General features: G+C 42.9%; 1 protein-coding gene across 2 annotated transcripts in view; it reads left to right on the forward strand.

Moving 5' to 3' along the window:
* Positions 1-26,652, forward strand: part of UBE3B (ubiquitin protein ligase E3B) — a 55,259-nt gene that overhangs the window by 6,213 nt on the left and 22,394 nt on the right. For both annotated transcript variants that reach the window (XM_029223236.1, XM_029223241.1), the window contains exons 5-15: positions 1,120-1,179; positions 1,598-1,702; positions 3,166-3,262; positions 4,521-4,606; positions 5,490-5,572; positions 8,689-8,794; positions 9,093-9,213; positions 10,214-10,391; positions 10,823-10,986; positions 12,131-12,298; positions 26,388-26,559. In XM_029223236.1, the coding sequence (XP_029079069.1) occupies positions 1,120-1,179; positions 1,598-1,702; positions 3,166-3,262; positions 4,521-4,606; positions 5,490-5,572; positions 8,689-8,794; positions 9,093-9,213; positions 10,214-10,391; positions 10,823-10,986; positions 12,131-12,298; positions 26,388-26,559 (1,340 nt within the window). The remainder of the gene's footprint in view (positions 1-1,119; positions 1,180-1,597; positions 1,703-3,165; positions 3,263-4,520; positions 4,607-5,489; positions 5,573-8,688; positions 8,795-9,092; positions 9,214-10,213; positions 10,392-10,822; positions 10,987-12,130; positions 12,299-26,387; positions 26,560-26,652) is intronic.

Consider the following 26,652-nt stretch of genomic DNA (forward strand, 5'->3'; position numbering starts at 1 on the left):
TCTTACAGGCACTTGTCCTCAGATGCGTAGGTTAGCAGATTTGTGAGACATAACATGGTACAAGTCATAATAAATGGTAACTGACAGGCGGTGGTGAGGACATTGGAGGAAGAGGTGGGCTGTGGTGTGCCATCAAAGGGGTGGCCGCTCCTCTGCTCCAGCCACTGGGGGACTGATACTCTGATTTTTTTAAAGACACTCCAGAGCTCTTTGACACTCAGTTTTCTAATTTGTAAAAATTGGCCGCTAATTTGAAATTTCTCTTAAAATCCTGCAAACCAAACAAAACAGGCTAGTTTTACCTGTGGAATTAGAAAAATCAGCCTAGAAAGTAAAATTCCAGGGGAGCAGCTAGTCATCTGTAACAGTACTAATGGAGACCCTTGAGGAGGGCCTCTGTGTTCCTGGGGGTTAGGCATCCATTACTGCTAAGCTTCACATTGTGCCAGACCCTCTTCTGGGTACGGGGCCCCAGAAGGAAACAAAGTGGGCAAGGTCTCTACCCTTGAGGAGCCTGTAGCCCAGCAGGAGAGAGAGAGGAGGACGCTGGCAGTAAACGCAGTCCCGCAGATGAGGACAGGCAGGCGCAGGGAGGTGACGCCTGTTTACAGAGGAGGAAACCACAGCTCAGTCTGGTAGAGCAGCAGCCAGGGCCACACCTCTTTTAAGGGTGGATCCAGGGTTGGTACAGCCAGGGTGTACCACTTTTCTTGCTTTCGCATTTCAAGATGAAAGTGATGATATGACAGTTTGTGAGGCAAAAGTCAGCATCCGTGGTGCTTACAAAATGGCAAATGGCTGAGCACAATTTAGGAGACAGCTGCTAGTCTGCAGGAATCCAGGCCCAGTTTGCCAGGTTGATCTTGTTTTTCAAAAGGAGCCCCAGTCTAAAACACACGTAGGGCTCATCCTGCCTGCGGGTCACCAGTTTGAGAGCCTTTCCTTAGGCTTTCTGATCCTCGGTCTCCACATCTACAAGTCGGAGTTAAATAGGATCCCGATGTGAGTCATCTGGCGTCAGGCCGGCACATCCATGCCAGGGGTCTACGGAACATTTGCTGCTTTCTGATTTCTCCGTTCACTGTGAGAATTTATAACCCCCACTCTGCCTCTCTGCAGAGATTTGAGAAGTTGTGTCGCTGCATCCTGAGCAGCATGGATGTTGAGAATGAGCCCAAGGTAAGTGGGGCGGAAGCCAGCAAGTCTCCCACGACCACTCAAGCTGGCCTGTTTACCTCTGAAAATGCCTGTTGAATGTTCTGACTGTTGTGTATGACTCTGCATGTTCACACCCATGTGTAAGTAAGTAATGGATCGAAAACATTAACAAAGTGCAGGTGAATTCCTTAGTCTTTGCATTATCCAAGAAGCTGTGTGCTGCTCTTGCCTCGTACTCAGGATGGTAAATCCACTTACCAGGCTAGTTTTACCTTTGGGTTTAGTGTTAAAATAAGTCCTCCTTGCTGCTTATTTTTGTGTTCATCCCCCTGCCTTATCTGGCTCTGGACCTAGCTAATCGGTCCCATTCCAGTAGCTGGAATGTGTGTCATTTGATCCCTGTAACTGCCCATTACATTTCTCTTTTTCCTGTTTGTAGGTATGGTACGTGTCCCTGGCTCTTTCCAAGGATCTCACCCTCCTATGGATTAAGCAGATCAAAGACGTTATGTGGTATTGCTGTGAGTTTCTTGAGCAGCTCAAGGTAAAAAATAAAAACAAGACTGTAAATCTATCCCTCCCACTTGAGGCCTGTAGAATGTATTTTCAGAGTCCTCATGGTTCCCTCATAGGTTATACCTTTGTGATGTATCAGTTGGAGTCTAGTAAAGAATTACTGGAGCCCCTGTTCCCAGAGAGAGTGAGTTAGATGCTGTTATCAACTTGAGAGCTTCTTTCATGCACGGTATTTTGAACATTGACCTGCACTTACCACAGTGTTGACGGCAGGGAATCTTGTCTTCCTTTCGGTGCTTTTGATATAGTGGATACTTTGTAGCTGGCATAATTATACTAGTCAGGCCCCTTGTTACAGTGCAGAAACCCAACATGAGTGCAGCTGGTAATACATACTAGAGCCAGGGGGCTTCTGGATTTTCCCTCTCTTTCCTCCTTTCATGTGTGCTCCCTTTTGGAATCACCTTGTCTTCTCCCACTCTAATCATGGCAGCTGGCAGTTCTAGCCTCACATCCTGACTCTGTCTTGACCAAAGACAAAAGGGAGGCTTCCCCCATCGATTCAGAAATCTGGGAGGACTCATAAAGGTCCAGTGGGATCCTGGTCTCAACCCTGAACTGGTCACAGTGGCAAGATGGGTGGGGTACTGCCACCAGCCCTGCCTGGTCCAGTGCCCACCCTTGTGTTATGGGAAGGTGGGCAGGGGTGTGAGTGTGTACAAACAGCAGCCGTTTCCACTTTGCACGTAGGGAGGGAGAAGTTTCAGGGTCAGAGGCTTGGCAAGGACTCTGGTAGTAACTGAGCAATGGAGCAGATGTCCCCAGAGCACCCAGTGATCCATTCCCAGACATCTCTCTCAAGGCACTTGTGAATGGCTCTCTTGGCCTTGACCCAGCATCAAGCAAGAATTATAGTCATCATTATAGTAATAGCCAATAGTATCAATACATAGTGTTCTCTGTGTGGGAGGCACTGTTCTTAGCGCTTTATATTCATGAATCCATTTATTTCTCACAACAACTAAACGAAGGAAGCAATGTTACTGTCCCTAGTCAACAGAGGAGGAAGCTGAAGTACAGAGAGGTTAAGAAACTTGCCCAAGATCACACAGCTAGTAAGTGGTGAAGCCAAAAGTCTGAGCCCAGAGTCCTTGTTATGTTCAATTGCATTTATACTCTGTTGCTCCAGTGTACATGCATACATATGTTAAATACTGAATGCATACATGTAGCAGGCCAGCCCTGGTCATCTTGTTTTCTAAGAATTCTCAATTCTCCATTCCCAAGAGTATTTCAATTCTATGGTCAAGCACTAGTGTGCTGAAATCCCTGTTGTTTAACTCTTAAGAGTGATCATTCCTCAAGAGAAAAAGGATAAAGACTTAGAATCCTGACTCATTGGTTTGCATTCAGAAAAGCTGTAAAACGGTTGCTCTACTCTCTTGGACTGGAGGGTGTGTGTCTTAATCTTACTCTCTTTATTGTTTTTAGCCTGAAATTTTACAAGACTCCAAACTCATCACACTGTACCTCACGATGCTTGTCACCTTTACAGACACTTCAACATGGAAAATTCTCCGGGGAAAAGGTCTGTGGGACTTGCTTCAAAATCTTTCCTAAGTAGCGTTTCCATGGAGAGTTCGGGGACCTTTTCAAGAAGTATTTTTGCTGCCACAAGCCTCAGGGAAGGCCCTAGAACCACACACGTGGAGACGTTGCACTATGGTATCTAGGATAAGTTCAGTATCATGTGCTCAGCTCTCTCCCTTCTTGGAATTTACGTTTGAAGGCACAATCCCTCTGAGCCCATTTGTTACAACTCCCACAGCACTTCAGCCTTCAGATTGATAATATTCACTTAAGCCTCATCATTTCATTTGGAGAATATTCGGCAGCAAATAATTCTATTTTGCCCATAAAATTGCATGGTAAAGCTGCCTTCTTCCTTGAACACTGAACTCGGCCTTACATGTTTCATACATTCACTTTATTTATCCGTTCACCCAGTAGCCTGCTTTGTGCCAGACGCTCTGCAGGCACTGGAGATAGGGGAGAGGTCACTGCCCTCCAGGGGCTTTAGGTGCTGAACTCTGTGTGCCCGCCCTTCCTCCCAGCACCTGAGCCTGGTGGGGTGGGGAGGAGACAGACACTGAAGAGAGGTCGTATATATATGAATATCTGAGTAGTATACGTGGGTATGTAGGTCACGACAACAGTGTGACAAGGGGCGCTTGGAAGGAAGAGCCCAGGAGAAACGAGAGTGCAGTGGGGAGGGAGGCCTTGCCTTGTGTGGGGCTCGGCCTTTCCCGAAGCAGTGACATTTGAGCTGAGAGCTGCAGGGGGAGGTGGAGTTTGCAGAGCACAGAGGTGGGGCAGGACTCTGAAGCAGAGGAAACTGTGTGCCGAGGCTCCAGGCCAGGAAGGAGGGTTCATTTAAGTCATGATCCTGGACTCGGGGTGGGGGGGGGGTGGTATTTAGAACTCGGTGCGTTCTGGCCCTGCCAGGGGGCTTGTATCCCAGTGGGGAGAGGAGGTAGCCACCGGGGGTAGAAAGTGCCAGGCTCTCGGAGGGAAGTAGAAAATGTGCTGCAGGAGCTTGGAGGCCGGGGATGATACTTCTGGGAAACCAGAGGTCCCGTCCCCTAAGAGGTTACGCTTCCACCGGGCCTTGCAGGAGAGAGAATTCTGGAGATGTGGCGTCTCCCTGTCCTCTGGTGCCAGACCCAAGGGGAGCAGGAAGGCAAGCCAGAGGAGCTCTCATTTCCTTACGGCCTGGGGCCTAGGGCATGTAAACAGTTCACGTTATGGCCAGAGATTTTTTTTCTCAGACTTTTTTCTTCGTTTAGGTGAGAGTCTTCGACCAGCCATGAACCACATTTGTGCAAATATAATGGGCCATCTCAACCAGCATGGATTTTATTCTGTGCTGCAGGTCTGTGACCCCATCCCTAATGTGGGACTCACTCTCCATACCTGAACTTGGGTTTTTACCTCTGGTTTCGGCCTATCTGCTGCCCTCCTCACAGAAGCGCTTTCTGCAGGAAGCGCCCTCTCCTCCCTCCCCGACCCCGGCTTTGAGACCCTCTCGATTTGTGTGAAGGGAGGACAGTGACTGGAACCCCTTCACTGTGCTACATTTTTGACTATGAGGATAATCCAGTCATTTGAGACTTAAACTCAGGAAGGAGGTCTCAGGATGTATTCCCTCAGGTTCCTTCTTGGTTGGTGTCTGGAATCGTCTTTCTAGCTCTGTGTCCTCAAACAGCCTTCCGTCCACACTGCATGTTATCGTGCCAGTTCGTACATCCAGGGAATTGTCAGAAATGTAACTAATCACTGTTGAAAAGTATTGATACTTTGGAATTCTTGAGTTTGAGAAGTGACGTTGATCTAGGCCGTCCTCTGACCTGGCACTGAGATGGGCTGTTTCCTGGTTGGGTTTCACTTTCTCCTCACGACAACCCTGCGAGGTGCTATGGCAACCAAAGGTGGATTCTCGACAGTTCATCTCAGTGGAAGAGTCTACTTGATGCCATAACTCTGAATTGCTTCTAAAATAATTGAGATTTTAAATCTGGTCTTCTTCTAATCGGCTGCTAATTTTTTTAACTATTATTTTTTAAAACTCAAGTGTAATATTTAAACTAGAGAGAGAGAGGTACAGTGAACCTCCATACATACCCATTGCTTTTCTTTCATTTTTTTAGAAACATTCCAATACAGTTTTTTATCTGAAGCACTTACTGTACATTTTTTACGTGCACATGAATATAAAGTTGGCGCCGCCCCCTGACTAATTACAGTGTTCTTTGCAGGTATTGTTAACCCGTGGCCTGGCGAGACCCCGGCCTTGTCTGTCCAAAGGCACTTTAACAGCAGCCTTTTCCCTAGCAATGCGGTGAGTAAGAAACTGCGCCTGAGGAGCCAGCTTGCTTCTGAAGGCCTGCTCCTCCTGCTTTTCTTCTCTTGTTACTGGTATTAGGTACGGGCTTGCCCACTTTGTTAGAATCTACAGGAAGTGTTGTTCTTGATGAAAATGACACATCTGTGACTGCCCTGTTCTTAATCTTCCGGCTGTACCCTTGAATGTTTTTGCATCATGATTTGAGGGAAGCTATTCAAAATGAATTGCTTTTATTCTGCCAGGGGCCAAGATATGACCATTTTTCCTTTTGAGCTTTTAATTGATAAAGGAAACCTAAGAGCTGAAAGAGGCCCAGCAAAGGGCAGGGTGAAAGGATTCAGGGAATAGTGTTGCGAACACGGGTTTAAGACACTAGAGTTCGGAGGACCAGAGAGGATGTGATATTTATCTTCACTTAGTCAGTTTGGAGATGTAAAGTACGTAAGAAGCTAAATATTTCCTGATAGAAATCATACCAGCAAGTCTGAGAACTGCCAAGTGTAAAGAGCTGTGCTTGTTAGTGGGTCCAGAACATACTTAAACTGTTGAAAGGAGCAGTAACTTGGAGAGTTGTTAATAAGATAGCTTGATAATCTGAGATCATCTTAATCCCCAAGATAATAATAATTTGGGAAAGAAGGAGTGTTGTGGTCAAACCAGCTTGGTAAAGCTGCCCGTCTGCCCCTTCCTGGTAATTCACCGGGCACCTTCCTGCTGAAAGCTCTGACAGATCCTGTGGTAGCAAACTCTTTGGGCTTGTTTAACCTGATTTGACCCAAACATATCTGAACATGGAGTACTCTCGCCCAAGTTTTAGATGATGGAACATGTCTGTTACTATCCTGTAACAGGAACACCAATTTGAAAAATGATGGTCTAGATTATAGGTTGGCAAACATTTTCTGCAAAAGGCCAGCTAGTAAATATTTTCAGTTCTGTGGGCTACGCAGCTTCTGTCACAACTACTGTGCCACTATAGCCGCCAAGCAGCCATAGACAGTACATACACAAATGAGAACGGCTGTGTGTTCCAATAAAACTTTATTTACAAAAACAGGCAGTGGACAGTTTTTGACCTGTGGGCCACAGTTTGCCGACCTGATCTAGACTGTGGTTTCTACTAACCATTAGCCACGTGGGGCTGTTTAAATGGAAATTTATTAAAATTAAATAAAATTAAGAATTCAATTCCTTGGTTTCATTAGCCATATTTCAGGTGCTCGGGGGACACGTGACTAGTTGAAAACCATATTGACAGCACAAATGTGAAACATTTTCATCATCACCAAAAGTTCTATTGGACAAGGCTGGTGTACACCGTCCAATAGAAATATGATGAGAACCACATTAAATAAGTCAAAAGAAAGGGGAAATTGAGTTTAACGATATATTTTATATAAACTGCTATATCCAAATTTATCATTTTTGCATGGAATCAATACTTTTAAATTATTTTAATTAAAATTAGATAATTTATTAATTTTTCTTTCCGTGCTGATTCCTCAAAAAGTGGTGGCTATTTTACACTTAAAGCATAGGAATTTGGTCTAGCCACATCTTATGTGCTCAGTAGCCCCTGACATGTGGCCAGTGGCTACTGCATTGGACAGCACACCTCTAGAGGCTAGACCTTCATAGCAGGAACAGAATCCAACCGGTTATGCTATGATTAAAGAAGTAGAACAAATTATCTAGGTAACAGTCATACGTTCGTTACATACTTTGAGAGGAGTTACATAGAGATGTATTTAATAAGTCGTAACACATGTTTTCCTAGATCAGGTTTACTGCGGCTCCCTCTCCTGAGTCACCTGAGCAGCTCATTCCAGCAGCATCGCCCACCCTCTCCTCTGTCACAGACAGCGGAGGATTGACACACAGACGCCTGAGCCCAGGAGTGCAGCAGCATCCTCTAGCTCCCCTGTCTTCCATCTCCCAAGAACACAAGTCGTCTTTCCGTCCCAGCATCCTTCCCTTGTCCCACTGTGGCTGCAGTTCACACTGTGATCCACCAAGAGGATCATCTAGTCATTCCACCACGTTTCTTCTCCTTTGAGAATATAATAGCGTCCATCATTTTAAGTTTTTTCTTTCCATATGTCAGAATCCATTGACTCACTTGTTAAGGCCGGGCTGTTCTAAAGCCTTTTTCTTGCATAGTGCACTTTTTTTCCTCCTCTGAATATTTGTAAGTAATTGAACAGGACCAGGACCTTGTAAAACAAGATATTCCGTGGTTTTGTCATACAATATGTAGATACTACTACTAAAAGTCTATGAAGTCATAACTGATATGTTTAGATGTGATCACCAAGTCCTATAATACAAATAGCTAACATTCACGGGCCGCACGTTGTTTTAAGACTTCTACACACGTTAACTGACTCCTCACCACATTCTCGTATCTCCATTTTATAAATGAGGCAGCTAAGGCCCAGAGAGGTTAGGTCACTTGCCCTTGGTCACACAGCCGGGAGGGGCAGGGCCTGGAATTAAACCTGGGCCATCTGACTCCAGAGCCCACACTTTTTATTCCTTACTCTTTATACTTCATACATTCAACACATTTTTATATTCTAAGATCAATATATATTTCTTAAATTAATGGCCCATGGGAACCTTCCCAAACTCACCTTGTTCCATTTATTATCTGGATATATATTCAGAATAAATTGCTTAATTGAAGTATGAGTTATTGGTGACTTATCACCCAGTAAACATACCCATGTAAGCACCACCCCACCTGTGAAATAGAACAACAGTAGCAGCACCCCAGAAGCCCCTCTTTTCCTCCTTTCCAGTCACTATCCCCATCCTCCTCTCCCGTGTACATAGTTTCTCATTCTGCTTTTTTTTTTAAAGTTGATTATAGCATGAGGATTCTCTCATGTCAGTAAAACTTCAGTAAATTGATTTTTCATAGCTGCGTCATAGACTAAAGTATCACTTATTCAACCTTCCCCCAGTGAATGGGCCCATTTTCAGCCTTCAGTCTTCCTAGAAGTCCTGTGAAGCATAATTCCAAGGGATTTGGGGGTGTTGGTAGGGTTGTTCTTTTGTTCCAGGTTCACATTAAACGTGTCTGAGTGAGGTGATATGTCTGTGTCTAGCCCTGTGATTGCTGCACAATTTTCAGACAATCTGATCCGGCCGTTCCTCATCCACATTGTGTCTGTGCCCGCTCTCATGACTCATCTCAGCACAGTGACCCCCGAGGTGAGTGGGCTCTGAATTCCCCCAATTCCATCTTTGCCTTTGTCCTTAAAATAGAAAGTAAAATGTTTTCTCTGTTAATTTCTACCTCGTCTCCTGATGGTTCTCCTAAATCAGTAGCTACCGTAGACACACTTGTGTTAGAAGCCCAGAGAAAAAGGGTCTCATCTTTGCTCATTTTCTTCTTGGTGATGGATAACATGTTTGGCAGCTAGGGGGTGAGCTGCGGGGATAGAGTTCACACTCTGGTGGGAAGCTCCTTTTATCAGCTTCCACTTTAACAGTCTACGATTGTTTGCAGCGCCTCACTATTTTAGAATCTCATGACACGCTCCGTAAATTCATCACATTTTTAAGAGACGAAGATCGATGCTGTGATGTATGTGAAAGTTTAGAAGGATGCCATACACTTTGTCTCATGGGTAAGTATCTATGGCTGGGATTTTATTGTGTTCTGGGCGTTGGAAAAAGCCCAGGTGTTTAGCTTTCCACCATTCTGGAGGCCACAAGCTGTTTTTAGTAAAAGTTGGAAGTGCTTACAATAAAAGACAGGTAATGAGGTAAACAGTTTAAGTAGACACATGAAACTGAAAATCACATGGAAAAATACATCAGCCTGGCAAACCAGCTGAGTGACTGTAAATGAATGTTAACTTTTAGCCCTTAGCTTCCTGGCAGCCAAGGGAAAAATGAAAACGTGTTGAGTTACCTGGATAATTCTCATCTCAAGAGAGAAGAGAGCACAGTTTGGTGGGGCTTAGATCAGAGTAAGGTCTACAATGTCTGTTTTACAGTGTTTTCATTTAGATGAGAACAGGGTTTGGGGATAGAGAAGCATTTGAAACAGCAGAGGTACACAACTCTCGTTGCCTAATTAGAGGAAATTTATTTTACATAGAAAAAGGTTCTTGGGGCTACATTTTAAGGGAGTCGATGGTAAGAGTCCTCACAGAAAACATTAAATAAATTCAGTGAACACTGAATAACAGTGATTTTCCAGGACTTTTCAGCTATTCTTCAGGAGGTCATTGCTTGTGTTGACCCTTGGTTTTAGAATCTTGGTGTAAGAAAATGTTATACTAACTTAAAAATCTGTGTACCTGACATTTTACACGTTACTTCATATAGTCCTCACATCAAGAGTGGGGGTCATCACTCCAGTCTTACAGATGAGCAAACAGACTCAAGAAGTAGGTTGAGGGTCACCTAGCTCGCCTCTGGCAGAGCCAGGATTTGAGGCCAGGTCTGCCTGTTTCTAAGCCCTACACAGCACTGCAGCCCCAGCACTGATGGGTTCCTCTCTACGTGGAATTTCTTCCTGCACGTAGACATGGATGCATGAGCCCCAGGCAGAGAGCAGGGCTGGGAGGTGAGGAAGTGTGTCTGTCCGGGCCTACTGCACTCAGCCTTCTCTCTTTGTAGGCAACCTCCTGCACTTGGGCTCCCTCAGCCCCAGGGTGTTAGAGGAGGAGACAGATGGATTTGTGAGTTTGCTCACCCAAATGCTCTGCTACTGTCAGAAGTACGTGTCCCAGAAGAAATCCAACCTGACCCATTGGCACCCTGTCCTTGGCTGGTTCTCCCAATCCGTGGACTATGGGTGAGTTCTGGAGGCAGATCACCGTCTTCCTTGTCTCTGCCTGCCTCTCTTCCACCACTTCCCCCTTTTCATCGAGATCTGTGGGCCAGGCCTGCAAGCCAGCTACGTAGGCATCAGGAAGCTTTTGTCGACTGGGTGGTAAACAGGTTGGAATTAGGATGAAGAACAGATAGAGGCTGTCTGGGATGTGACTGTGACACGTGGGGCCTGGGGGGAGCAACAATGCTGCTGGCAGCACAGGAAGTCTGTGTGGAGCGAGAGAGCCAAGAAAGAGCTTGGTGCCTTCTGCATCCAGGCCTCAGCGGCAATTTGTGGATCCCACTTCTCTTATAGCATCTTACTTGCCGTGCTGAGTGGCAGTCCCCAGCTACCCTTCCATGTGGCCATCCAGCAGGTGGAACTGACGTGCCTGCTCTCCTGCTCTCTCCTAGCCTTAACGAGTCCATGCCCTTGGTCACCAGACAGCTGCAGTTCCTGTGGGGGGTGCCTCTGATCCGGATCTTCTTCAGTGACATCCTGAGCAAGAAGCTGCTGGAGAACCAGGAGCCGGTCCACGTGCCGCCAGCGTCCCCACAGAATGTGCTTCCTGTGAAGAGTGAGTGGCTCTCCTTCCCCGAAGTGCAGCGCCTGACTGGCCCTGTGTACCTGCTCCCCTCTGTCATGTGACCTCTGACTTCTCCCCTGAAGATTTTGAGACGGCTTAAATCAAGTTCACATTTAGCAAAACAGTGACTGGAAGTCCTTAGGGATAGTAAACAAGGACTAGGGAAATGTAACTATGTGAACAAAATCAAGGTTGTGTGTAGAGAACATCCACAGATGATCCATGAGGGCTGCCATGCTTACCTCTGAACTGCCATTTGGCTCTGAATTTCCAGTGGCCAAAAATGAAAAGGGATTTGTGGACCCTTTATTACTTCTCATTAGTAGGAAGAAGCAGGAAGATCTATTTCTTAGGGGAAGCAGAGCTTTTCTGAGTTCCTAATCATAAAATAAATCTCCCCTGTGGAGCTGCTTATACAGGTGGTAGTGGTCACTGACCAGGCTACCACCTCAGCGGCATCCCTGTTGCAGGGTCACTAATGGGTTCCTTGGAAAGGTTTCTTATTGCGCACTCTGATAAAAGTAAGGCAATGCTGTTAACACATAATTCAGTGGAGTTACTTGCCTATGGCAGATTGCCAGGTTCGGTGTGGTTTTTCTTCTGCCACCCAGTGTGTCACAAAGCTCCATCTTGTAGCTGTCAGTGAGCATGGGCTCAGTGTAACTTCAGCAGGATATAGATGCGAAGGTGTAAAACGAGAGTACAACCCCAAACTGATAATGAGTACTGGAGGTTGATGCTCCTACTTCCCTCTGAAAGCACAGAACATTGGGAATTACCCAGGCCCCCCCACCTTTGCCCCTCTTCCCATAATTCAGTCCTTGGAAGTTTCACCTTTGTGGGTTCTGAAGTTAAGTGGTTACAGTAAAATAATCCACAGTAAGAATCAAATATGTTTGGCTTGTTCTGACAGATCTTGTGCTGTTCTAAAGAGGTCTTTGTGTTCTGTCTAAAAACCTTTTGTTACTGCTTTTCTGATTTACCCAAAAGAGATGATTTGAATCGAAGCTGCAGCCTCACTGTCTGGCTCTGGCTGGAAATTAGGAGCTGTACTGAAGCGCTCTTCCCTTTATGGGGTGGAGTTTGGCAGATGGCTGAACTTCTGCTCACAGGTTCCTCCTTCTCTCCACGCCAGCTCTCCTGAAGCGTGCATTTCAGAAGTCGGCGTCAGTTCGGAATATTCTCAGGCCTGTCGGGGGTAAACGTGTTGATTCTGCGGAGGTGCAGAAGGTTTGCAACATCTGTGTCCTCTACCAGACCTCGCTGACGACTCTAACCCAGATCCGGCTGCAGATACTCACAGGTCTGGAGTCCTGAGGCGGTCTCCGCCATCTCTCACATTTGCCAGACAAGTTTTCTTAGAAGTTGATTCTCTCCTGGCTTCCTTGACTCAGAAAATAGATTCTGAAGAAGGGTATTTTTGAGCTATTCTTAGATCTTGATTCTCTTCAGTTAAAAAGCTTAAGGTCATTGCAGTCCTAGCACTTCTAGCTTGTTCCTATGACCTGGCTTTTATTTTCATTATGAAGTGCAACTTGCTTTTTTAAAAGTTAATATTTTTTTATGAATAGAAAACTAGAAAAGACAAGGAAGCAGAAAAAAGAAAACTTAAACCACTCTTAATCCTACAGTCCATAGATAACCACCTGATCCTGAGTGTGTTACATAAATATATATTTAGATTGAAATACATAGTTTTATTTTTCCCTTTCCATTAATCACATTATAAGCATTTTATCATGTCAGAATTCTTTAAAAACCTCATTTTTATTGGTTGTGTAAGATCTCATTGCATGGATATGCCCGACATTTTCCTTTTTAGCTGAGCAAGGAAGAAAGTCCCCACTGTGAGCAGCACAGGAGTTGTTAGTATGATGGGTGTTATGAGGACAAAACGTCTATAAACCTTGAAGCTGTTGACTGCATGAAGGGTTAAGAACTTCTCTGTTACATTGTACATTTTTTAAATCAAAGTGCTGCTACTTCTGTCTTTCACACCTACTTGCTCATCTTCAGATATTTACAGAGCACCTGTGTGTGCCAGGCACTGAGGATGCAGAGGGGACTAAGACAGCCAAGGTCTGTTCCCAAGAGGATTACACTGCAGTAGTGAGGAGACCAATGATAAGTAAGAGGAAAGCATATTTAATATAATGAAGGACACTGTGACAATGAAAATAATGAGAGACATTGTTGACTTGGACTAGGGCAGGGTTTCTCAGCCTTAGCACTGTTGACATTTGGGGCCAGATAATTTGTTGTTGTGGAGGGCATCCTATCCGTTGTAGGATGTTTAGCAGCCCCTGACCCCTACCCATAAATTCCAGTAGCACCTCTCTCCCACTTTTGACAACCGTACATGTCTCCAAACATTGTCAAATGCCCCCTGGGGTGGGGCGGTGTGCAAAATCATCCTTGGGTCAGAACCACTGGGCTGATGGAGATGGAAGCCGGAGGATTTACAGTCCACTCCAGGAGTGGAGTTTACAGGTCTTACTGGTAGATTGGATTTGGGGGAGTGAGGACTGTAAGTTTCAAAGATGTTGCCAGATTTCTGGCCCAAGCAACTGTGTGGATGGTGGGGCCATTTGCTGAGCTAAGGGATGACCAGCTTGGATGGGGGGGCAGGAGGTGGAGGGGGGACTGTGGGCCATCGAGAGTTCTGTCTGGCTGTGATGAGTGTAAGGTACCTGCTGGACCTGCAGCAGAGATGCCAAGCCAGCATACTGTGTACTGTGTGGAGGCTTGAGTAAAGGGGTGGGGTGAAAGGCCTGGGCCTGAGGGCCATTTCCCTAAGGAGAGTGCAGAAGGAGAAGGGGCCCAGATGAGCTGGCACCCCAGCACAGTGGGAAGGTCTGGGAAGCATACTGAGTGAGATGATTTTGAGGTAATAGCCTGTGTCCACCTTTATAAGATAACCACATTAAGCATCCCCCATTGTCCCAATGAGAGAATTGAAAAAGAAGTTTTTTGGCCAATTTGAAAGTATATGATTTTAGGGAATTCCCTGGCGGTACAGTGGTTAGGACTCAGCTCTTTCATTGCCAGGGCCCGGGTTCAATCCCTTGTCGGGGAACTATGATCCCACAAGCTGCGCTGCGTGGCCAAAAAAAAAAAAGACGGAAAAAAAATACATGATTTTAAAAATGAAGATGAGCTAGTCTAAAGTATATGTATAATATTCGTTCTATTAGCTTGGCTATACACAAAACTATACACAAACTAGATTATAGAAAATAACATACTTGTTTTAAAAATACTGCTGTTTTTCTGCTCTCACAATTTACAAAATGTCTTTGTTCGTGCTCCTCACATACGTGTGTTGGTCCTGGAGCCACGTGCTGCTCCTCTGACCCGGCTCTCCAGAGCATGGCATCTTCGTTTCTATCTAAGTTGCTCGGGATGCAGCCCTCATTGAATTGGTATATCATGCTGTAAATGAGTATATTTGTCCTGTAGAAGTATACCTGTGATCTCTGCATTGTAACTTCTTACTCCATTTTTTTTAATTGAAGTATAGTTGACATGTAACATTATCTTAGTTTCAGGTGTACAACATGATTTGATATTTGTACACTTTGCACAGTAAGGCTAGTTAACATCCATCACCATACATTGTTAAATTTTTTCTTTTTTTTCTTGTGTTAAAGACTTTTAAGATCTACCCTCTTAGCAACTTTCAGAAATGCAGTATATGTTATTAACTATAGTCACCATGCTGCACTTCACATCCCCATGATTTATCTATTTTATAACTTGAAGTTTGTCCTCTTTGATCCCCTTCACCCATTTTGCTTACCTTTCCCCTACCGCCAACCCCCTGCCCCAGCAACCATAGGTACACCAATCTGTTCTCTGTATCTATGAGCTTGGGTTTTTTTCTTTGTTTTTTAGTTTCTGCATATAAGTGAAATTATATGGTATCTGTCTTTCTCTGACTTATTTCAGTTAGTATAATGACCTCAAGGTCCATCCGTGTTGTCACAAATGACAAGATACCATTCTCTTTTATGGCTGAATAGTATTCCTGTGTGTGTGTGCGCGCACACGTGTGCGCACACATGCACACCACATCTTTTTATCCATTTGTCCATTGGTGGACACTTGGGTTGTTTCCTTTATCTTGGATATTGTAAATAATGCTGCTGTGAACAAGGGGGTACATACATCTTTTCAAATTAGTGTTTCTGTTTTCCTCAGATGAATACCCAGAAATGCAATTGTGGAATCATATGGTAGTTCTATTTTCAGTTTTTTTGAGGAATCTCCATACTGTTTTCCATAGTGGCTGCACCAGTTTACATTTCCAGCAACAGTGCACAAGAGTTCCCTTTTCTCCATACCCTCACCAACACTAGTTATTTCTTGTCTTTTTGGTAATAGCCATTCTAACAGGTGTGAGGTGATATATCACTGTGGGTTTTTTTTGTTTTTTTTTTTAATTTTTATTTCTTTTTGCGGTACGCGGGCCTCTCACTGTCGTGGCCTCTCCCGTTGTGGAGCACAGGCTCCGGACGCGCAGGCTCAGCAGCCGTGGCTCACGGGCCCAGCCGCTCCGCGGCATGTGGGATCTTCCCGGACCAGGGCATGAACCCGTGTCCCCTGCATCAGCAGGCAGACTCTCAACCACTGCGCCACCAGGGAAACCCTATCATTGTGGTTTTGATTTGCATTTCCCAGATGGTTAGTGATGTTGAGCACCTTTACATGTGCCTGTTGGTCATTTGTATGTCATCTCTGGAAAAATGTATTCAGATCCTCTAACCATTTTTTAACCAGATTACTTGTTTTTTTGTTGAGTTGCATGAGTTCTTTATATATTTTGGATATTAACCCCTTATCAGGTATATGATTTGCAAATATTTTCTTCCATTCCATAGGTTGCCTTTTCATTTTGTTGATGGTTTCTTTTGCTCTGCAGAAGCTTTTTAGTTTGTTGTAGTCCCACTTGCTGATTTTTATTTTTGTTGACTTTGCTTTTGGAGTCAGGTCCAAAAAAATCATTTCCAAGACCCTTGTCGAAGAGCTTACTGCCTGTGATTTCTTTTAGGAGTTTCATGGTTTCAGATCTTACATTCAATTCTTTACTCCATTTTGAGTTTATTTTTATCTATGGTGTAAGGTAGTAGTCTAGTTTCATTCTTTTGCCTGTGGCTGTTCCAGTTTCCCAATACCATTTATTGAAGAGACTGTTCTTTCCCCGTTGTAAATTCTTGCCTCCTTTGTTGTAAATTAATTGACCATATATGTGTGGGTTCATTTCTGGGCTCTCTATTCTGTTCCATTCATCTGTATGTGTGTTTTTATGCCAGTACCATACCGTTTTGATTACTGTATCTTTGTAATATAGTTTGAAATCAGGGTGCGCAATGCCTCCAGCTTTGTTCTTCTGTCTCTAGATTGCTTTCCATTCAGGGTCTTTTTTGGTTCCATACAAATTTTGATTCTATTTCTCTGAAAAATGCCATTGGAATTTTGATAGGGATTGCATTGAATCTATAGATTACTCAGAGTAGTATGGACATTTTAATAATATTAATTCTTCCAGTCCATGAGCATGAAATAACTTTCCATTTATTTGTGTCTTCTTTGATTTCTTTTATCACTGTCTTTAATTTAATTTTATTTATTTATCTATTTTTCATTGCATTGGGTCTTCGTTGCTGCACGCGGGCTTTCTCTAGTTGAGGCAATTGGGGGCTACTCTTTATTGTGGTGCACGGGTTTCTCATTGTGGTGGCTTCTCTAAGCACACAGGCTTCAGTAGTTGTGGCACGTGGGCTCAGTAGTTGTGGCTTGCGGGCCCTAGAGTGCAGGCCCAGGAGTCGTGGCACATGGGCTTAGTTGCTCCGCGGCATGTGGGATCTTCCTGGAGCAGGGCTCAAGCCCGTGTCCCCTGCGTTGGCAGGCGGATTCTTAACTACTCCGCCACCAGGGAAGTCCCTTATCAGTGTCGTATAGTTTTCAGTGTACAGGTCTTTCAGAACTCCTTGGTTAAATTTATTCTAGATATTTTATTCTTTTTGTTGCAGTTGTAAATGGGATTGCTTTTGTAATTTCTATTTCTGATAGTTCATTTCTGATAGCAGCGGATTTTTGTATATTGATTTTGTATCCTGCAATTCTACTGAATTAATTTATTCTAACAGTTTTCCTAATGAAATCTTTAGGGTTTTCTATATATAATATCACATCGGCTCAAATAGTGAATCTTACTTCTTCCTTTCCAACTGGGATGCCTTTTATTTACTTATTTTTTCTTGCCTAGTTCTGGCTAGGACATCCAGTACCATGTTGAATAAAAGTGGTGAGAGTGGGCCTCCTTGTTTTGTTCCTGACCTTAAAGGAAAAGCTTTCAGCTTTTCACAATGATGTTAGCTGTGGGCTTTTTATATATGGCCTTTATTATGTTGAAGTACATCCCCTCTGTACCCACTTTGTTGAGAGTTTTTTTATCGTAAATGGATGTTGAATTTTTTCAGATGTTTTTTCTGCATATATTGAGATGATCATGTGATTTTTATCTTTCATTTTGTTAATATTATGTATCACATTGATTGATTTGCAGATACTGAACCATCCTTGTATTCCTGGAATAAATCCCATTTGATCATGGTGTATTATCTTTTTAATATCTTGTCAAATTCGGTTTGCTAATATTTTGTTGAGGATTTTTGCATCTATGTTCATCAGAGCCTGTAATTTTCTTTTTTTGTTGTGCCTGTCTGGTTTTGATATCAGGGTAATTCTGGCTTTGTAAAATGGGTTTGGAGGCATTCCCTCCTCTTCAGTTTTTTGGAAGAGTTTGAGAAGGATGGGTATTAATTCTTTTTTGAATGTTTGGTAGAATTTATCATTGAGGTCATCTGGTCCTGGACTTCGGTTTGTTGAGAGGTTTTTGATTCAGTTTTCTTACTAGTAATAGGTCTATTCAGAATTTGTTTCTTCATGATTCAGTCTTAGAAGATTGTAAGTTTCTAGGAATTTATCCATTTCTTCTAGGTTCTCCAGTTTGTTGGCATATAATTGTTCATAATAGTCTCTTAGGATATTTTGTGTTTTTTTTTTTTTTGCAGTACACGGGCCTCTCACTGTTGTGGCCTCTCCCGCTGCGGAGCACAGGCTCCAGACACGCAGGCCCAGCAGGCCATGGCTCACGGGCCCAGCTGCTCTGCGGCATGTGGGATCTTCCCGGACCGGGGCACGAACCCGCATCCCCTGCATCAGCAGGCGGACTCTCAACCACTGTGCCACCAGGGAAGCCCGATATTTTGTATTTTTTCAATCAGTTGTCTCTTCTTTCATTTCTGATTTTATGTGAGCCTCTTTTTTTTTTTTTTCTTTGGTGAGTCTAGCCAAAGATTTGTCAACTTTATTTCAAAGAGCCGGCTCTTAATTTTTTTTTTTAAAGAAGATGTTGGGGGTAGGAGTTTAGTAATTTATTTATTTATTTTTGCTGTGTTAGGTCTTCGTTTCTGTGCAAGGGCTTTCTCTAGTTGTGGCAAGCGGGGGCCACTCTTCATCGCGGTGCGTGGGCCTCTCACTATCGCGGCCTCTCTTGTTGCGGAGCACAGGCTCCAGACGCACAGCTCTTAATTTCATTGATCTTTTTGGTTGCCTTTTCAGTCTCTATTTCATTTATTTCTCCCCTGATCTTTGTTATTTACTTCTTTCTACTAACTTTGGGCTTCATTTATTCTTTTTCTAGTTCCTTAAGGTAAAAAATTAGATTGTTTGAGATTTTTGTTGTTTCTTGAGGTAGGCATGAATCACTATGAACTTCCCTCTTAGAGCCACTTTGCTGCATGCCATAAATGTTGAAATGTTTTATTTCCATTTTCACTTGTCTCAAGGTATTTTTTTAATTTCTCTTTTGATTTCTTACTTGACCTATTGGCTATTTAGTCACCCTGTTGTTTTTTTTAAACATCTTTATTGGGGTATAATTGCTTTACATTGTTGTGTTAGTTGCTGCTGTATAACAAAGTGAATCAGCTATATGTATACATATATCCCCATATCCCCGCCCTCCTGCGTCTCCCTCCCACCCTCTCTATCCCATCCCTCTATGTGGACACAAAGCACTGAGCTGATCTCCCTGTGCTATGCAGCTGCTTCCCACTACATATCTGCTTTACATTTGGTAGTGTATATATGTCAATGCCACTCTCTCACTTTGTCTCAACTTACCCTTCCCCCTCCCGGTGTCCTCAGGTCCATTCTCTACATCTGCATCTTTATTCCTGTCCTGCCCCTGGGTTCTTCAGAACCATTTTTTTTCTTTAGATTCCATATATATGTATTAGCATACGGTATTTGTTTTTTTCTTTCTGACTTACTTCACTCCGTATGACAGACTCTAGGTCCATCCCCCTCACTACAGATAACTCAGTTTCGTTTCTTTTTATGGCTGAGTTATATTGCATTGTATATATGTGCCACATATATAAAGAAGAATGGATATCTTCTTTATCCATTCATCTGTCGATGGACATTTAGGTTGCTTCCATGTCCTGGCTATTGTAAATAGTGCTGCAGTGAACGTTGTGGTACATGACACTTTTGAATTATGGTTTTCTCAGGGTACATGCCCAGTAGTGGGATTGCTGGGTCATATGGTAGTCCTATTTTTAGTTTTTTAAGGAATTTCCATACTGTTCTCCATAATGGGTGTATCAATTTACATTCCCACCAACAGTGCAAGAGGGTTCCCTTTTCTCCACGCCCTCTCCAGCATTTATTGTTTGTAGATTTTTTGACGATGGCCGTTCTGACCGGTGTGAGGTGATACCTCATTGTAGTTTTGATTTGCACTTTTCTAATGATTAGTGATGTTAAACATCCTTTCATGTGTTTGTTGGCAATCTGTATATCTTCTTTGGAGAAATGTCTATTTAGGTCTTTTGCCCATTTTTGGATTGGGTTGTTTGTTTTTTTGTTATTGAGCTGCATGAGCTGCTTGTATATTTTGGAGATTTATCCTTTGTCAGTTGCTTCATTTGCAAATATTTTCTCGCATTCTGAGGGTTGTCTTTTTGTCTTGTTTATGGTTTCCTTTGATGTTCAAAAGCTTTTAAGTTTCATTAGGTCCCATTTGTTTATTTTTGTTTTTATTTCCATTTCTTTGGGAGGTGGGTCAAAAAGGATCTTGCTATGATTTATTTCATGGAGTGTTCCGCCTATGTTTTCCTCTAAGAGTTTTATAGTGTCTGGCCTTACATTTAGGTCTTTAATCCATTTTCAGTTTGTTTATGTGTATGGTGTTAGGGAGTGTTCTAATTTCATTCTTTTACATGTAGCTGTCCAGTTTTCCCAGCACAACTTATTGAAGAGGCTGTCTTTTCTCCATTGTATATTCTTGCCTCCTTTATCACAGATAAGGTGACCATAGGTGCATGGGTTTATCTCTGGGCTTCCTATCCTGTTCCATTGATATATAGTTCTGTTTTTGTACCAGTACCATACTGTCTTGATTACTGTAGCTTTGTAGTATAGTCTGAAGTCTGGGAGCCTGATTCCTCCAGCTCTGTTTTTCTTTCTCAAGATTGCTTTGGCTATTCAGGGTCATTTGTGTTTCCATACAAATTGTGAAATTTTTTGTTCTAGTTCTGTGAAAAATGCCATTGATAGTTTGATAGGGATTGCATTGAATCTGTAGGTTGCTTTGTGTAGTATAGTCATTTCACAACGTTGATTCTTCCAATCCAGGAACATGGCATATCTCTCCATCTGTTTGTATCATTTTTAATTTCTTTCATCAGTGTCTTATAGTCTTCTGCATACAGGTCTTTTGTCTCCTTAGGTAGTTTTATTCTTAGGTATTTTATTCTTTTTGTTGCAGTGGTAAATGGGACTGTTTCCTTAATTTCTCTTTCAGATTTTTCATCATTAGTGAATAGGAATGCAAGTGATTTCTGTGCATTGATTTTGTATCCTGCTACTTTACCAAATTCATTGATTAGCTCTAATAGTTTTCTGGTAGCATCTTTAGGATTCTCTGTTTATAGTATCATGTCATCTGCAAACAGTGACAGTTTTACTTCTTTTCTGATTTGGATTCCTCTTATTTCTTTTTCTTCTCTGATTGCTGTGGCTAAAACTTCCAAAATTTTGTTAAATAATAGTGGTAAGAGTGGGCAACCTTATTTTGTTCCTGATCTTAGTGGAAATGGTTTCAGTTTTTCACCATTGAGGACAGTGTTGGCTGTGGGTTTGTCATATATGGCCTTTATTATGTTGAGGTAAGTTCCCTCTATGCCTGCTTTCTGGAGAGTTTTTATCATAAATGGGTGTTGAATTTTGTCAGAAGCTTTTTCTGCATCTGTTGAGATGCAGAGATTTTTTTTTTTTTTTTTGTGGTACGTGGGCCTCTCACCGTTGTGGCCTCTCCCGTTGTGGAGCACAGGCTCTGGACGCGCAGGCTCAGCAGCCATGGCTCACGGACCTAGCCGTTCCATGGCATGTGGGATCTTCCCGGACCGGGGCACGAACCTGTGTCCCCTACATCGGCATGTGGACTCTCAACCACTGCACCACCAGGGAAGCCCGAGATGGTCATATCTTTTTTTATCCTTCAGTTTGTTAATATGGTGTATCACATTGATTGATCTGAGTATACTGAAGAATCCTTGCATTCCTGGGATAAACCCCACTTGATCATGGTATATGATCCTTTTAATGTGCTGCTGGATTCTGTTTGCTAGTATTTTGTTGAGGATTTTTGCATCTTTCATCAATGATTGGCCTGTAGTTTTCTTTTTTTGTGACATCTTTGTCTGATTTTGGTATCAGGGTGATAGTGGCCTCGTAGAATGAGTTTGGGAGTGTTCCTCCCTCTGCTATATTTTGGAAGAGTTTGAGAAGGATAGGTGTTAGCTGTTCTCTAAATATTTGATAGAATTCGCCTGTGAATCCATCTGGTCCTGAGCTTTTGTTGGAATTTTTTTTTTTTTTTTTTGCGGTACATGGGCCTCGCACTGTTGTGGCCTCTCCCATTGCGGAGCACAGGCTCCGGACGTGCAGGCTCAGCGGCCATGGCTCACGGGCCCAGCCGCTTCGCGGCATGTGGGATCTTCCCAGACCAGGGCACAAACCCGTGTCCCCTGCATCAGCAGGCGGACTGTCAACCACTGTGCCACCAGGGAAGCCCCTTGTTGGAATATTTTTAATCACAGTTTCAATTTCAGTGCTTGTGATTGGTCTGTTTATATTTTCTATTTCTTCTTGGTTCAGTCTCGGAAGGTTGTGCTTTTCTAAGAATTTGTCCATTTCTTCCAGGTTGTCCATTTTATGGGCATACAGTTGCTTGTAGTAATCTCTCATGATCCTTTGTATTTCTGCAATGTCAGTTGTTATTTCTCCTTTTTCATTTCTAATTCTGTTGATTTGAGTCCTCTCCATTTTTTTCTTGATGAGTCTGGCTAATGGTTATTCAATTTTGTTTATCTTCTCAAAGAACCAGCTTTTAGTTTTATGATCTTTGCTATCATTTCTTTTTCACTTATTTCTGATCTTTATGATTTCTTTCCTTGTGCTAACTTTGGGGGGTTTTTGTTCTTCTTTCTCTATTGCTTTAGGTGTAAGTTTAGGTTGTTAATTTGAGATTTTTCTTGTTTCTTGAGGTACGATTGTATGGCTGTTAATTTTCCTCTTAGAACTGCTTTTACTCCATCCCATAGGTTTTGAGCCATCGTGTTTTCATTGTCATTTGTTTCTGGTATTTTTTTTATTTCCTTTTTGATTTCTTCAGTGATCTCTTGGTTAAATAGTAGCGTATTGTTTAGCCTCTATGTGTTTATATTTTTTACAGTTTTTTTCCTGTAATTGGTATCTAGTCTCATAGCGTTGTGGTTGGAAAAGATACTTGATACGATTTCAGTTTTCTTAAATTTACCAAGGCTTGATTTGTGACCCGGGATATAATCTAACCCGGAGAATGTTCCATGAGCACTTGAGAAGAAAGTGTATTCTGTTCTTTTTGGATGGAATGTCCTATAAATGTCAATTAAGTCCATCTTGTTTAATGTATCATTTAGAGCTTGTGTTTCCTTATTTATTTTCATTTTGGTTGATCTGTCCATTGGTGAAAGTGGGGTGTTAAAGTCCCCTACTATTATTGTGTTATTGTCAGTTTCCCCTTTTATGGCTGTTAGCAGTTGCCTTATGTATTGAGGTGCTCCTATGTTGGGTGCATATATATTTATAATTGTTATATCTTCTTGGATTGATCCCTTGATCATTACGTAGTGTCCTTCTTTGTCTCTTGTAATAGTCTTTATTTTAAAGTCTGTTTTGTCTGATATGAGAATTGCTACTCCAGCTTTCTTTTGATTTCCATTTGCATGGAATATCTTTTTCCATCCCCTCACTTTCAGTCTGTATGTGTCCCTAGGTCTGAAGTGGGTCTCTTGTAGACAGCATATATACGGGTCTTGTTTTTGTATCCATTCAGCTAGTCTGTGTCTTTTGGTTGGAGCATTTAATCCATTTACATTTAAGGTAATTATCAATATGTATGTTCCTATTACCATTTTCTTAATCGTTTGGGGTTTGTTATTGTAGGTGTTTTCCTTTTCTGTGTTTCCTGCCTAGAGAAGTTCCTTTAGCATTTGTTGTAAAGCTGGTTTGGTGGTGCTGAATTCTCTTAGCTTTTTTGCTTGTCTGTAAAGGTTTTAATTTCTCCGTCGAATCTGAATGAGATCCTTGCTGGGTAGAGTAATCTTGGTTGTAGGTTTTTCTCCTTCATCACTTTAAATATGTCCTGCCAGTCCCTTCTGGCTTGCAGAGTTTCTGCTGAAAGATCAGCTGTTAACCTTATGGAGATCCCCTGTATGTTATTTGTTGCTTTTCCCTTGCTGCTTTTTTCTTTTTCTTTGTATTTAATTTTTGATAGTTTGATTAATATGTGTCTTGGCATGTTTCTCCTTGGATTTATCCTGTATGGGGCTCTCTGTGCTTCTTGGACTTGGGTGGCTATTTCCTTTCCCATGTTAGGGAAGTTTTCAACTCTAATCTCTACAACTATTTTCTCAGTCCCTTTCTTTTTCTCTTCTTCTTGGACCCCTATAATTCAAATGTTGGTGCATTTAATGTTGTCCCTGAGGTCTCTGAGTCTGTCCTCAATTCTTTTCGTTCTTTTTTCTTTATTCTGCTCTGTGATAGTTATTTCCACTATTTTATCTTCCAGGTCACTTACCTGTTGTGCCTCAGTTTTTCTGCTATTGATTCCTTCTAGAGACTTTTTAATTTCATTTATTGTGTTGTTCATCATTGTTTGTTTGCTGTTTAGTTCTTCTGGGTCCTTGTTAAACGTTTCTTGTATTTCCTCCATTCTATTTCCAAGATTTTGGGTCATGTTTACTATCATTACTCTGAATTCTTTTCCAGGTAGACTGCCTATTTCCTCTTCATATGTTTGGTCTGGTGGGTTTTTACCTTGCTCCTTCATCTGCTGCGTATTCCTCTGTCTTCTCATTTTGCTTAACTTACTGTGTTTGGGGTCTCCTTTTCGCAGGCTGCAGGTTTGTAGTTCCCGTTGTTTTTGGTGTCTGCCCCCAGTGGGTGAGGTTGGTTCAGTGGGTTGTGTAGGTTTCCTGGTAGAAGGGCCTGGTGCCTGTGTTCTGGTGGATGAGGCTGGATCTTGTCTTTCTGGTGGGCAGAACCGTGTCCGGTGGTGTGTTTTGGGGTGTTTGTGAACTTAGTATGATTTTAGGCAGCCTCTCTGCTAATGGGTGGGGTTTTGTTCCCATCTTGCTAGTTGTTTGGCATGGGGTGTCCAGCCCTGGAGTTTGCTGGCCATTGAGTGGAGCTGGGTCTTACCATTGCGACGGAGTTCTCTGGGAGAGCTCTCGCCAATTGATATCACGTGGGGCCCGGAGGTATCTGGTGGTCCAGTGTCCTGAACTTGGCTCTCCCACCTCAGAGGCTCAGTCCTGACCTCTGGCCAGAGCACCAAGACCCTGTCAGCCACATGGCCATGTACGTGGGGAGTTTCTTGCCTTTTGGGAAGTCTGAGGTCTTCTGCCAGCATTCAGTAGGTGTTCTGTAGGAGTTGTTCCACACGTAGATGTATTTTTGATGTATTTGTGGGGAGGAAGGTGATCTCCACATCTTACGCCTCTGCCATCTTGAAGGTCCTCTCAGTCACCCTGTTTTTTGTTTTTGTTTTTTTTTAACTTATTTTTAAATTGTGAGGTTTCTGCATTTTATAACCACATCCCTTTACCCTTGAAAACGTGAGGTCAAACCTTTAGGAATAATAATGAGATGGGTGTTAAATTTCTTTGCCTCCGTTACAATCCCTTCAGTTCACCCTCTAAACATCCATAAGTAGCATTGATTGAGTCTGCCCCCAGGCTAATATATCTTCCCCAAACAGTTCTTTGTTCAAAATTAAGCCATTCAAAGTGCTCTATAAAGTGAGAGGCATTATAAGGACTCAAATATAAGGTGACTCCTCCTTTTCTGAGGAATAATTTGAGGAACACATCTTACTGTACATTCAGTGACAAGTGGAACTTAGAGCCACACTTTCTAGGTCAATAGCCATATTGAAAGCCTTCATAGGTAACAGAGATGCAGCTTGTGTGCCTGAGGCTTAGCCATCGAGAAGCCTTCTGCTTCTGCCGGGGTCAAACTTTTGTGTAACTCTTCAGAGTATCTCATATTGTCATTCGCTGCTTTCCCATTTTTAACAGAGATAGAATAATAGCAGTAGATGAGAGGAAAGCTTTGCTAAATGTGGATAAGCCTGCAAGATAGTTTAAAGCAGGGGCTGGCAAACTATGGCCCATGGGCCAAGTCCAGCTCACCGCTTGCTTTTGTAATTAAAGTTTTGTTGGGAACACAGCCACATGCATTTATTTACCTATTGTCTATGGCTGCTTTCATGCTGTGATGGTAGCACATTGAGTAGTTGTGACAGAGACTGGTCCAGACTGAAAACCTAAAAATACTGACTCTCTGGCCCTTTCCAGAAGAAAATTGCTGATCCCTGATTTACAACATAAACACTGAGTCAGCAGATCTGGGTTCTGTTCTTGGCTCTGACACTTACTGGTTGTGTGATTTGGGGCCAGTTACTCAATCTCTCTGAGCATCAGTGTCCTCCCTTAAAATGGTGATAACATCGGGTTTCCCAAGGTGAAAAGGAAATAGTGCCTGTGAAGTATTTAGAATGGTATCTGACACATAGTAAGCACCCATTAAATGTTAGCTGCTATTATCATTGTTGTTCTCATGGTGATGTTATTCTTCGTAATTGCACCTTCTTTCTCTCAACATGCGTTAAATGGTCACCATAGGTTTAAGTGTTTTGTTTTCCCGAAGGAGAGGAGACATAAGGGACCAGGTGGAGCCCCACCTGAAGCTTGGGTTTCTCTATCCTTTTCCAGGTCTCACTTACCTTGATGACCTGCTGCCCAAACTTTGGGCGTTTATCTGTGAACTGGGGCCCCACGGAGGGTTAAAGCTCTTCTTGGAATGCCTCAACAATGACACTGAAGAGTCTAAGCAGCTCTTGGCCATGCTGATGCTGTTCTGTGACTGTTCCCGGCACCTCATCACGTAGGTTGACTGCTGTGGGGCTGAATTCCTTTCCTAGAATGTGGAGAGACCAAATTACAGTGTCAGCAAGGAAGCATTTGTTAATGTGATTAC

Source organism: Monodon monoceros, unplaced genomic scaffold (assembly GCF_005190385.1).
Source record: "Monodon monoceros isolate NGI ecotype Baffin Bay Population unplaced genomic scaffold, NGI_Narwhal_1 Super_Scaffold_1, whole genome shotgun sequence".
NCBI lineage: Eukaryota > Metazoa > Chordata > Mammalia > Artiodactyla > Monodontidae > Monodon > Monodon monoceros.